General features: G+C 41.3%; 1 protein-coding gene across 16 annotated transcripts in view; it reads right to left on the minus strand.

Moving 5' to 3' along the window:
* Positions 1-13328, minus strand: part of LMO7 (LIM domain 7) — a 132664-nt gene that overhangs the window by 39600 nt on the left and 79736 nt on the right. For 8 of the 16 annotated variants that reach the window (XM_087757050.1, XM_087757049.1, XM_087757048.1 and 5 more), the window contains 8 exons: positions 6553-6583; positions 6023-6136; positions 5338-5536; positions 3934-4186; positions 3163-3450; positions 2520-2810; positions 2011-2211; positions 817-1533 (listed from right to left, as the gene is read on the minus strand). In XM_087757050.1, the coding sequence (XP_087613176.1) occupies positions 817-1533; positions 2011-2211; positions 2520-2810; positions 3163-3450; positions 3934-4186; positions 5338-5536; positions 6023-6136; positions 6553-6583 (2094 nt within the window). Of the gene's footprint in view, positions 1-816; positions 1534-2010; positions 2212-2519; positions 2811-3162; positions 3451-3933; positions 4187-5337; positions 5537-6022; positions 6137-6552; positions 6584-12694; positions 12780-13328 lie in introns of those variants that run through there. The other 8 variants (XM_087757051.1, XM_087757052.1, XM_087757060.1 and 5 more) reach the window with 5 other exon arrangements.

Below are 13328 nucleotides of genomic sequence, written 5' to 3' on the forward strand. Positions count from 1 at the left end.
CACGAAGTAACGATGCACAGCTGGGAGAACTGCAACTTGCAATGCCGTATTTTCAGAGCTAAGGAAACACTCGAAACCTCACTCTCCCCCAGTAAGTACAAAATCCAATGGAGAGCTAGGAAATAGTTAAAACCAGTATTCAGTCAGAGAAAAGAAATTTTGAGTATACCAGGAAAGGATTAGGGGAAAGTATTAATCAGGACTGTATGAAAACAGGGGGAAATACTGGCAGAATAAAATATGCCACAGTGGAATTTAATATTACATGGACACACACCTTGCATGCACCGTGACTTTGGGCGGGCAAACCAACATTAATATTTTTTTTCACCTCATCTAATCATCTCAGAACTGTGGCAGGACAGTTTGCAAGCATTTTCAAACTTAGGTGCAAGCAAGAATATCAGAATGCCCATTTCCAGAATTTGTTGTTAAAGCATTCATATGTTTCAGAGATGTTTTTCCAATTATATTGGGGGAAAAAAAGAAAATATTTCTAGCTTCCAAGTCTTTTGAATAATCACTATTCCTGTTCAACCATGGAAAGAAACTTATGCAGAACTTTGAGCCTGACGGAACGATAATATACTTTCTCTAAAACAGCAGCCTAAAACTAAAAAACATTGTAATTTTTTTGTTGAAAATATGGTATTGCAGTCACGAGCTTCTATTCAAAGCAAATAAAAAGCTTGTCCAGGACGCCACGAACAAATAGCAGGTTGGCACTCTATGAATGGTTCAGCACAAGACGATGCTTTTCTGAATGGAAAAGGTTCAACTGCACTCAAGCGCAATCCGTGCGGGACGCAACCTGACCTCTCCACCATCTGCCGTTTCTTGTGTCTAACTTTGCTGGCTTCCCTGATCGCTTCCCACTTCTTCCAGTCTTCTTCACTGCACGGACCCGGGATGAAATTTACTGGCTGGGTGTTGCTTCCCACCTTCCAAGATTCAATCTTGCGGGTCAGCATATCGTCCTTCTTATGGCGGGAAGATGGTGACAGCACTCTGCCATTGCTTGTTCTTTCCTCTGGTGTCGTGTTTTTTTCAAGTAAACACAGAAATTTGGACCGGATCTCCTCCGGAAGACTCCATGGATCAGGAAAGAGGGCTGGGTGATACTTGTCTGGAGCGCCCGATAAAGGCACCTCTTTTTTCTGAGAGAGGATTTTACGGAAAATCATGTCATCCTTTTCCAAATCTGGAATCACAGGTTGGCCCTCTCTGGGTTGCAGAATTATCTCACCTTCTAGGGGAGGCTCCTGCTCAGAGAATTTTTTTAAATACCGGGGGTCTTGGAGAACAACTTGATTCACATGGAAAGCCCCAGTTTTCCGAACGAACAAGTCATCGTTTTCTAAATCTGGATACAGATATCCATTTTCCGTGTCTCCTTGCTTGCATCCTGGTACAAAGGAAATATTCTTTCTACACTTTATGAGCCTAGGGCCAGAAGTAGGATCAATTCTGGTCTTCGTTTCAGAAGACAAGTAGTCAGAGTATTTTTGCAGGGCCTGAAGTAACGAAAACTGACTGAAGCATATAAAACAAAAGGAGGGAAGTAAAAATATCATTAACTAGCAAGAGACAAGCAGATCACAACGTATTGTGATATACATTTGGTTTAGACTTGCAGTATCCTGAGCAGTACAACTACACTACTTGGCATTCACCACCACTAACCGTAGCACAGCACATGTCAACCAACATGAAGGTATCACAGCATACTAACCTGCTCAGAAACAGCACGCTTACATGCTCACACACAAAGCCAGTAACCCTATACAGCCTGTTATGCTTTTGAATTTACATGTTTCAGAAGACCAGCAACTTATGGCTACATTAAAAAAAAAACAAAACAAAACAAAACAAAACCAAACCCAAACCAAAATAGTAATAACCAAAAAAAAGCGTGACATCACAGGGTGTGGTTTAATTTCATTTAGCTGTTGCATATCCAGCCATTTCTTTTTGATGCAGCAAGAGTACAGCTCATGCAGCGATATCAACCTGGGCTGATCAGAAGCCTCCAAGATTTTTCCTTCTGCAATCTGTGACAATGAGCTTCCCGCATACTCAGCAGTTGGCTTATAGCTCTGATCCCTTCTGCAACTGCTGTTCCAGTCAAAACTTGGTCTTGCTTGATTAGCAACAATGGCAGAGCTTGGTTTGTAAACAAAGTCCTCATCCTCAGAATCCGATTTCTTTCTGCTGTGCGGCAGCACAAAGAATGAGAAGAGGGAAAGGAAAAAAAAACAAAACAAAACAAAAAACAAAAAACCCCCAAAAAACCCAAAAAAACAAACCACAAAGTGTACTCATTGAGTAAAATGCACAGTGGCAACAGTGCAACAGTGTAATGGAAATAATATTTCAATTATTTTCTCAAAACAAACAAAGACAGAAAATATATCCTGCTGCTACACTGGCAATAAAAATTAAAAATAAAGTCATACAACTACACTTTATTTGTAAGTTTTGCACACAGGAGAGAAACAGGGGCATGCATGAAAACGCACCTGAACCCTTGAATCTCTTTATACCAGGGTTTGAAAGAGGATTTCCTGATTTTTTTCCATAGCAATTCTTCTTCTGGAGTCCAAAACTTAGGAAGAAATTTGTCAAAAGCAACCACTGTATTTGCTGCTGAAGAACTTAGCTTGCGAAAATAGAGATCATCTTTTTCAATGTTTGGGATGCCTATTTCTTCTTCCTCGTCCTCATCAAAATACCCAGATAATTCTGAAGGAATGTTAACTCTCGGTTTGTTTTCCTCTTTAGTATCCAACTGCCTCTGCCTCCTCTGGTTACTGTTCAAAATACCCAATCAGTTAAGATACTTTAGGAGCAACTTGACATAAAGAATGCAAAGACATGCTTTTTGGCTCAGGAGTTCAACCTCGTGAATGAAGCAAATTAGTTCTCAATTCCATCACTGCAGCACCAGAAATAATAATATATATTTAAAAAAAAAAAAAAAAAGTTAAATGGTTATATCAGCATCCTATTGCCACCGACAAAAATACACAGTTTGACAGGAAAGGCATAACGAATTATCAGCTGTGTTAAAATGCCAATTAGAAGACTAACTCTATGGAGTTATTTATGGACTGCAATTTGGGTAATACAATAGTTACTGGATCTTGGATTAGTATCTCTGACCTCAGTGGTTCAAGCATTGCAGCTAGTGGACCAGCTGGATAACTTTCTTGTGAGCAAGATTTAGGAGAGTCATTGCGCAACACGAAATGATGTCCAGGTGCAGCAGAGCTTACAGGGCTCTTTTTGACTAGAAATCTACGTTTTGCTAAGTCATCCATAACCACGTCAGGCAGCCTTCTTTCAGCTTCTGAATCAGAGCCACTGTCATACTCATAGATCATCTGGAGGGAAGCTGGATTTGTGAGCCCACGCTCTGCTCTGCTATTTTGGCAGGAAGCTACGGGATTCCTTTCACGTCCACCGAGGTTGACCAAAACAGGAACAGAATGAAGACAGTGAAGTCACAAAGGCAATGATGAAACCCAAGAACTACCCACTAATCTCATCTGTATGCACCAAGAAGCCAGACAACTGAAATTCATCACCATATTCTGGAAGGCTTTAATAAGAAACTAAAACCATAGGGTCTAGCTCTCATGAAACTGCATTTAAGATCATTTAAATACCCTTTATCTGGAGTCTGACAGCCTCAAAACATTACTCAAACACCAGAAAAATAGTTATGTGGAATAAAGTGAAAAAATAAAACCAAAACAAACAAACAAAAAATATCAGACAACCACACCAAAACGTCCCCTGTTAATATACGGAAACTCAAATACTTTACTTTGTATTGCAGCAACAGCAACTTTTCTTTAACTAATAAAGAAATCATTTATTTAAAAAGTCCTAAACCAAAATCTGCTTAACTAAGACTGCACACACCAGTACCTTGAAAACGTTCCATCTGACTGAGTGAAGACAGGACTTGCCCAGCTCCTCCTGTTGTCCTCATTCTTCTCCGTCCTCTTCTTCCTTAAGGGTGCCGGCACATACGCCGCCTGCTTGTTTTTGTTGGGTAAGAAGCGATTGAAGTCAGCGGTAGGTTTCGGTTCAATCACAGAAATCCTACGGTAAGACCTGTCATCTTTATGGGAGTCATGCATTTTGAAAGGCAGTTCCGAGTCTGTGTCACTATCGCAACCTTAGAAGAAAAGAGAGAAAAGGGAAGGCACAAACATTATTCTCTAGACACAAGCTTCGAGCTAGAACTTGCACCAAAATGTTCTAAAATCAATTTAACTCCATATTCAAGATGTTTTGGCTGCAAACTTGCCGAGCTACTGACAGGACAGTAGGAGAGGTGTTCTTAGAGGTTTGTGGCGAAGTTGTGATAAGGTCCATTAAGCCGAGTTTGGTTTGCATGCCCCTGCTACATTGGTTCCATTCTTTCACTATCACTGCTCCCTGCAGGAAACAAAGTGCTAACCTCCAGATTGAAAGACGTAAAACAGCACAGAAGTTTTTAATTAAAAACATACATGCCACTCAAATTTATTACCAAAGCTAAGTTACCAGCAAATAGTATAGCAACATGCTTATCTCAACAGATTAACACCCAGCAGAAACCCAGGGTACGTCACATATGTAGCATGGCTACACGTTGCTTTGCTCAGATCAGAAATGCTCCATGTGGCCTTGGCCCAATGATTTTATGTTACTCACATGGAACAAAATCCAAAAGCTCACAATTTTGATAACTTTAAGTTAGACTACAAGTTTGTACTGAATTTTAAAACTAGGAGAGAAGCACAGGTTAGAGTACAGCTGTAGGGATCCAGTGTCACAAATTTCCTTCTTGTTACCTTTCTTTTCATGATGAACTATCAAAAGTAACAACTACTATTCAGTTTTTAACCTAGGCGAGAAAAACCCTATTGAATAGTGAATATTCACAAATGGAGTGAAGACAGAGGTTTGACATATCCACACTAGAAGAGACTTTTGCAACTGTTGAATTTTAGGTGATCCCCTCAGGATCTGAAGTGTAGCACTTTCCCTTCCTGAACTATGGGGAAAATAGCCCGCACATACACACACCCTAATGTGGCTGTGAGAGCAAGACTCCCAGCCACCCTCCCTAAGAAAATTCATGTGTGCATTGCTTTGTTTCTACCAACTGTTAAAGGTCAATATTTGCTTAAGCAAAATGCAACTGCGGCAGTTGCAAAACTAGAGTTGCTTTTCAAGTCAATTTAAGTACTGGGCACACGAAGTACTAGGTCCATACATTGTCTTCGCTCACACTTGTAAGACATATGTCAACAAAAGATTTAAAACAGGAAAAAACCATACCTTCACTGCCACCTTTCAAGGTTATATCTGATGAAAAGCTGGTGGAGGATCTTGAACCAAGAGAGTCCAAGCTATCAAAGGAATCGTCTCTTTTATGGCTAGCGGAAGACAAGAAGGCCTCTCCCCGGTCAACGTACCAAATATCACCGTACCCGCTATCCCTGCCACTTCTGTTCAGGTGGCTGGACTCTTCAAGCGCCTATGAGAGTAAGTTTGGAAACATCTGTTGCAATAATATAAGGTGCAAGTGATACTTGTGAGTTTTTGCTCAAAAAATTTTAAAATGCATTTTGAGTGCACAATTGGACTTTACCAAAAACTACTGCAAACCCCTAGAAATGACATATACAAAAGCTTGGATAGGAGATTCAACACAAGGTCTTAAATTTCTCTTATCTTAACAAAAGGGAATCAAGACAAGGCTTTTCACAATTTACCACATCAATAAGAGCAGATGGATTCTGAATTTCATGATTACATGGCTAGCAGAACCACCAGTGTAAGCTAAAAATCATTCCGTTCACATGGACTTTGATAGGAAGCAAAACAAACAAAACAAATGACCATGTTCTTCAAACTAAGACTAAAATTAAACGCCCAAGAGATTGTTTAGAGTTGATACTGTAATGCACAGAAAACTATAAAATTCAGGCTATATGTTTGCTATTCTTTTTGGATTCCTTACCTTAGTCAATGCTTGCCCTAATAACTTCTCAAATGCTTTAAGATTGAGGTATGGACCATTATAATGAGGGTTACTTTGAGCTTTTCTCCCAAGCCAGTAGAGTGTAATCAAAACCTAAAACCAAACAAATAATAATAAAAAAAAAACCAAATATAAACTTCAACACTTTTCTCTCAAACCACGTACCAGTACAAAAGCATCCTTGCATGCTGTTAGAGACGTTTTCCACAGTGAAGTGTAAAATCTTGTCTACAGCATTAGCTAGGATCTCCACCAAGACCAACTGGAGTGTTACAAGGCATCTCATCTATCTCCAGTAAGCAGATATAAGTACTGTTTCTAATTACTATATTTATTTGGGAAAGTAAGCTGCATAGAGATCATCGTAAGATGGCAGTAATTTGCATCAGATAAATCAACAGCTGAAGAACAAGGTAAACACGATCGCGCCATAAACAGAAATGTCTTAAGAATATTTAATTAGAATTAGTGGAATTTTTTCAGAAAGCATTGGAGTAAGTGTGTCTTACATTTTTCACTCTTCTGTTGGTCTCCTCCGGTCTGAAGCAGGGCAGGGAATGAGAAAAACAAAACAAAACAAAACCTTTTAAAATATCTGACTTAAAATTTAATTATTATTCAAGTTTTAAAAGGTTTCAGGCCCAATTGGAGGCTAGTATAGAATATGCGACTATGACTGTTCCAAAAGAAATAAAAAGCAATTCACTTTGAATTCACAGGCATAACTCCATACTATTTCAATCATTGCATATAAACCTAGAAAGCAGCTGATCTATTATAGTTTCTGATTTGAGAAGAACTCAGAAGGGCTCTAGGCTTTTTTAATTAGCTAAGGGTTTTAGTTACCAACAAAATAAAAGCGGAAAACAAGCTAATGACTTTGGGAAATATAGCTTCTATTAGCCAGGAAGATCTTCAGTTCCATACAAAAGCAGATTCAATTGTTACTTTTTTTCCTGATAGTATTATATTTTCCAAAATATTTGCCTCAGACACAGAGAACGCTCTAGCCTAGAGAGAGTTTTCAGACAGAAAAATAAGCAACTGAAACTGGGACATGTGGAGAGAGACATCGTAAGGCTGGAAGGAGGGGTTTGGTTTGCTTTTATCTAAGAGATGTGTTTCTAAAGAAAATTAAACAAGCATGCAATCACTAGCATTAGTAAACTTTTTTAATATATATAGCCAATCTGTGGCACACCTTGGAAGTGCACCAACGCACACTCACAGTGGACCTCCTCTCATCCGGCTCATTTTAAGAACAAGACGAAACTTTTTAGATAGAAGCTCCCCAAATGTGGGGAACCACAGACTCAGTCCTCAGGTGTAAATATTCAGGGCTGGACTGCGGACAGGAGCTGCACAACACTCCCACCTGCACTGCCAGCAGCTATGGAAGGGCAAATGGCTTAAATACACTGAAACAACTTTTCGGCTGCCCCACACACTGTTGGTTCGGGATGGCTCAGCAGCAAGCTTCACACACAGCACAGTGAGGGGGTTCAAACAAAAAAAGCCATGAATTAACATACGCCACCAGAAAGACCTACGCAGAGCCCTGTAATAGGTCAGACCAACGATGTATCAGGGCGCTTATCCTGTGTCTGGTCATCTAGGAACAAGCCAGTCAAAGGCTGCAGGGAAAAGGTAAAATAAACTGTTCAGGGGACAGTTAAGAGGTAGCAAAATGATGACAGGGCCTGGTCAGTGTAGATGGCACTCTTCACAGAAATACAATATTCAATGCAATGTGACAGCCAGCAGGAACACAGACCGTCCCTCCTTCTCTTTCCTCCTAGTCTGAGAGCGCCCGCTCACACTCCGTGCAGCTGTAATTGCCTTGCCCATCCGTGACACCGTAAGAAATCAGGCTGCCAGGAACACAAAGTCCTAAGACGGATCCGACTTGCGCAATCCCCACCTGCAGCTCCCTTAATATCGCATGCCAAAAATGCAACCGCCATTCTAGTCAGCAACCTCCTTCTCATGGATAAGGAGGAACCCTTCTCCTCTAATGTGAAATATTTACACTTTTTTTTTTTTTAAACTCCTTCCAAAACACCTTGTTCTTTTTTCGCCGGGCATGATATTTGGGAAGTTTTTCTTCTTTCTTTTCTTCAGTACGTGGATTTCGTTTCTGGTGTCCATGCTGCAGGACACACCACGGCCATGACCTAATGTGCTGACCAGAGACAGGCTGGTTTCCCAAGAGGATGGAAAATTATTCTTGTGGTGGTGTCATTAGACTTCCCACACCTGACAGAGAACATATTAAACGTTTACACTCTTTAGCTTCAAGGTCTAAGAGCCTTTCATTAGGGCAGAATTTCTTCTGCTATTTGCAATTATAAAAGCAGAGGCCATGCGTGCCCTTGCTAAGGATGCCTTAAAGTTTGCTTCCAAACCTTAGCAGTCTAGCAAGCAGTGAAAAACTCTACCCTTAGTCAGGTGGAGCTTGTATCCAAGAGGTTGCCGGTCTTCATGTAGAGCAAAGCTATATGATTGAACACGATGGTGTTTACTTCTGCTTTCCGTAAGTTCTCTGGGATCGTTTAGGTCAGCCATTTGCAACAGGAGCAACATTCAGCTGTCTGTATGTTTTAATGTATTTCCTATACTGGAATAATCATAAATACACTAGGCCTGTGTACTTGGGCTATAAACACTGCAAAACTTAGGACATTCAGGTAAACCAATGAGCATAGTTGACACCCAAGGCGCAGGCAGGGAGATATTTCACCCACTCGAATGAGAGACAGCACTCCATTCACATGCCTGCCCAGCTAACGATGGAAGCAAACAGACAAGTTGTTTACTCTTTGCCAGCAAAGCTTCTTCACTTGCATTACTACTCTCCTTCTCTGAACGATGCCTATTGGTCTCTAAACCTTTTAAGCAACTTGTCATGATAGATGTAGTCCAAGCAGAAGAAAAAACAAAACAAGAAAACCCTGGCTAATCTAGAGCAATTGGTTCCTCATTTATATAGACATATATTACTACTTTGATGGTGCTTAAACAAGGAAAAGGGGGACAATTCTGGATGGTTAGTGTATGGTCCTAAAATCTGTGTAAAACAATAGGTATATAATTTTTGGCTAAAAAGGAAAATCCTGAATAAAACTGCAATGCTGTTATCTTACCGCAAGGCCTTAAAAGCGATTTGTCACCTACAAACCTCACAGCTGCTTCTCCTCTGAGGCATGCAACTTGCAGAAGATGCACTTTGGATCCACTTGATATCATTCTCCAAGTGAAATAAGAGTCTTCTGTATGTACAACGTGGCCAAGCTCACAATGCACATCTGAGCTTATGCGCACAAGCCATCGCCCAGTTACCCTCCAGCATATTGCATTTAAAAAAGCTGGGCAAATATCTATTGGATAGAAGTGTGATACAAACTGAAGAGCTTTTAAGAGGAATGACTTTTTCCTGTGAGCATCAAAATTAAAAAAAGCAAGATTTTAACTCAATTGCAGTAAATGAAAACACAAAATGAAACAATTATATTAAATAGAAGTTCTCCTTCATAAAGTGTTATCAAAATGTAAATACTGTGCTTGAACTATGCAAAGAGTTCAACTGGGGTCTTGTGTATAGCTCTGAACAACTACAGTTCATAGCAGGGGACAAGACAGAGGCACCAACTTCAAGCACAGCAAGTTCTTTGCTGCTGTGACAGGAGGCACGAACCTACCTTCCCTGACAATCTGTTGCTACCCAACAGCGAGCTCCTGCTCCCACCTCCGCTCCCCTTTTCAAGTCCGGCTCTAAACACACAGGGCTCAAAACCTCAGTTTCTCACACTGTATTTGAAGAAATCAGCTAAAGGTGGAGTGCAAGGGCTTCAGCAATGTAGCCCTTAAGCTTTTTAAACACTCCTGGACAATTACAATCTTATTTTGAACACGTGTATAGCACTGAAGTGCACACACAGCACTGCTTGGAGGGACATTAGTCCTACGAAAGCTATTCTAGGAACTGAAAGGGTATCTATCTAAAGTATCTATATTCATCAATGTAAATAAATGCCAATCCTACATTGGGCAACTGTGAAAGAAGTCTGCTTTTTGATGTTTTCATCCAAAATCTATATTCTGTATAGAATATAGCCTATGTTCTTTATGAGAATATTATTCTGCGTAACCTAATTTCTGGCTTGAATAAATGAATGCCATTACGCTGAAAGTTATAAGCAGGCTGCTGCTTTGCTCAGAAGGACACAGACAAGGCTTAAAAACAAACTCCTGAAAGAACTGGGTTCCTGTCCAAATGACGATGCAACGCTGCTTACCAAACCACTTTGTGTCATTTCAAACATTACCTTCTCCGTCTTCCCAGAGGTTTTTGTATCTCCTTTCACTAACAATGCAACTTCGCTAAAGATGTCTGAACTAAGCAAAGGAAGCTGCTGAGTGGTTAAGATCCTGCAGAAAGAATTTTATTCCGAATACTTCATCTGCTTTTGCCACAGTCTCAGCATTGTAGCATTCATTCTGAAGTTTAAAAGAAAAGCAACGCTGATCCTCTGCATTACCTAATCTAAGCCCAATGTCAAATAGCAAACTCAAAATTGTCAAAATTTTAAAAGTACAACTTTAATTCACAAAGCGTGAACCTTAATTGTTGGCAGTCGTTTCAATAAAAGTTTATGTACAACTTCAAGATTAGCCATCCTGGAAAATATCTATCAAACACAGCACGAAAGTCTAAAGGCCATGAGATAACAATATGTGGGAGTTATTATAATAATTATGAAGCACAACTGCACAATTGCAAGTTGAACACTGATACAAAAAGATGTGAAAATAGCCACCCATGGAGAAGTAATACCTTCTGTGTAAATCGTCTCATCTACGTCAATCCTTTAGCAAACAGAAAAAACACAAATGGGACAGCAATAGCTCTCACATGTTAGTAGGTGATACCTCCGTTACGTTTGAACACAACACATATGCAGAAACATCACTTACGCCCAGCCAGCACGGACCGAAGGATGTTTCTCTAATGAGGACCACTCCACAAGAACAAAGCCAAGCGACACGGCAGATCAGCAGGCTGACCCACAGCTCAAGGAATTTATTCTCAGCTCCACTGTTTGCTCACGGTTAAATAGCAAAATTAGTCACCAAGGCCCTAGCCCGATAACACAAAGGCTTTGGCAGCAGCTCTAGCTTAAGGATTTCCTGGTCTCCCTTTCCCTTCCAGCTGCTCCTGTTTGCTGTCCCCGTGGTTATGCCAACGCGACTCTGAATCACGCTGCGGTTCCACATTGTGCATCAGGACCAGAGGGCTGCACCTGCTTCTTTGTTTGGGTTTTTCTTAATGTACATTTTCAAACCCCAAACTCCCTTATCTGTTTTATAGCACGCTCGTACAAGTGATGGCCTCAGCACCGCTGCAGAGGCAGCGCGCTGCTGTAGAGGAACGGGCAGGGGTCTTGGTGGCGGAGGACCCTGCTCCACACGCCAGTACCATGAGAGTCCCTGCATGACAAAACCCCAGCCAGAGGCACTCTGTGCTTCCCCTGCATCTACTGACGCCTAGCTCCGAGGAGTGAGGAAAGCTTGCTAGTATTATTTTAATGCACTTTGAGGTACTTTAAAAATTTAAAAAAAAAAAAAAAAAAAAAATTGTACAAGACATTCATATACCTTACAGTAGCTGGCAGACCACAGTACTTTAAGAAATCATGAACTAGACTTTAACCAATTATAAAGTATATCCATTGGCAACGCTGACACGCATACACCTCTCCAATGCCTCCTTACAAAAAAGAGCAGTGCATTTTAGTAGCTACATTTAGGTTTGACTTATTTCAAAACTTTTAACAAATAATCTCAATAGTTTGGATTTTGTTTTCCTAACACATTATGTGGTTTGGTTCCCCCACATCCTAATATGTATTAAATTCCAGCAACTCATGATGTCAAATCTACTTTGACACTTCACTTTGTTATTTTCCACGGAGAACATCAACGTGGAGCTCAAGTCCAAATCCAAGATACCAGAAGTCTGAGCAAAATTCTGGAAGATGATTTTACAGCATCCTGTTCAGAAAGCATGGCTTACTGAGGGTCTGTTTCTCATATAGAAACATATTTAAAACATAGATATCAACCTACAATTTTAAAAAAGAAAAAAAAAAAGCTAGATCAGAGTATCCTCCTCCCCTAAATGAGGGTTATCTGCCAAGAAGAAGTCACGTGGTCGTGCCCAAAGAGATAAGACAAATCCGAACCCATTTATGGGGAGAAAGAAGGGACGGAGACACTCCCACTGATAGAAAGGAATGTGCCAGTGACAAATGCACCCTGCCCAGTGCCAAACCCTTCCCTTGGTGACGAATACTCCAGAAACCCCAACAGCTGCCAAAGCTATCTGTTTTCCATCCCGTCCTCTGTACTATAGATCTCACAAACGCAGGACTTGAATGGATTTCTGTTTAAAAAGAAGCATCAGTGCTCTCCTTTTGGACTTCCATCCACCAAGGCAGCGGTGCTACCTCCCAGAAGCCCTTTGAAGGACTTGGAAGAGCCATGCCCTGGCCCAGGAGCCGGAACGGGTCAGCAGGCTGCAGAACAAGCCCGCTCCTGAGCTCCTGGCCAAGCATCAGGCGCTCTATCCCAACACTGATCAGCTTCACTTACGCTTCCGAGGAGGACGTCGGAGGGTTTGAAGGATTCTCCACCCCCGCCGAGGTATGCGGCACAGGAGACGAACGCCGGCTGTCCAACTAGCAGCAGGCTTGTGCTAAATTTCAACCTCTTTGGCCACCTACTCAACTGCTATTAATATTGCCGTTATCGGATCTCACTGAATTCCCACGTGCTGCTGAGAATAGAAAGGCTCCAGTGGAAGATGGGGCTGCCGCATGGGTACAGAAACATGAGGACATTCCTCCACCACTTGGATTCTTAGCAAACTGATATTCAACCCCGAGAGCCACAGTTCACTGTTGAGATTGCTGGAAATAAAACAGTCGAGTTAGGGCCGCAGCATTCGAGAACAGCTTTTGGAAACGCACCTTTCTATTTGACTATAAAAAGCACGTGTTTTCCATAGCAACACATCCACTAGACCCAATGCCACTTACATTGTAACAGCACAGAGCATCAGGTATAAAATGATGGCAGGAAGTGTTTCTCCATGCCCCTACAAAACCACCGGCTGGCAGCAAGGAGCTCTGTGGGCCCTGATGACCGAGCAGCCTGTCCCCACCCTGCGCCCTCGCCTACTAATGAAGGGGTTGAGGGGTGGAGAAGAGATGCCCAAGAGGGGAAA

Source organism: Nipponia nippon, unplaced genomic scaffold (genome assembly GCF_047370975.1).
Source record: "Nipponia nippon isolate SJK-2023a ecotype South Korea unplaced genomic scaffold, ASM4737097v1 scaffold_2, whole genome shotgun sequence".
NCBI lineage: Eukaryota > Metazoa > Chordata > Aves > Pelecaniformes > Threskiornithidae > Nipponia > Nipponia nippon.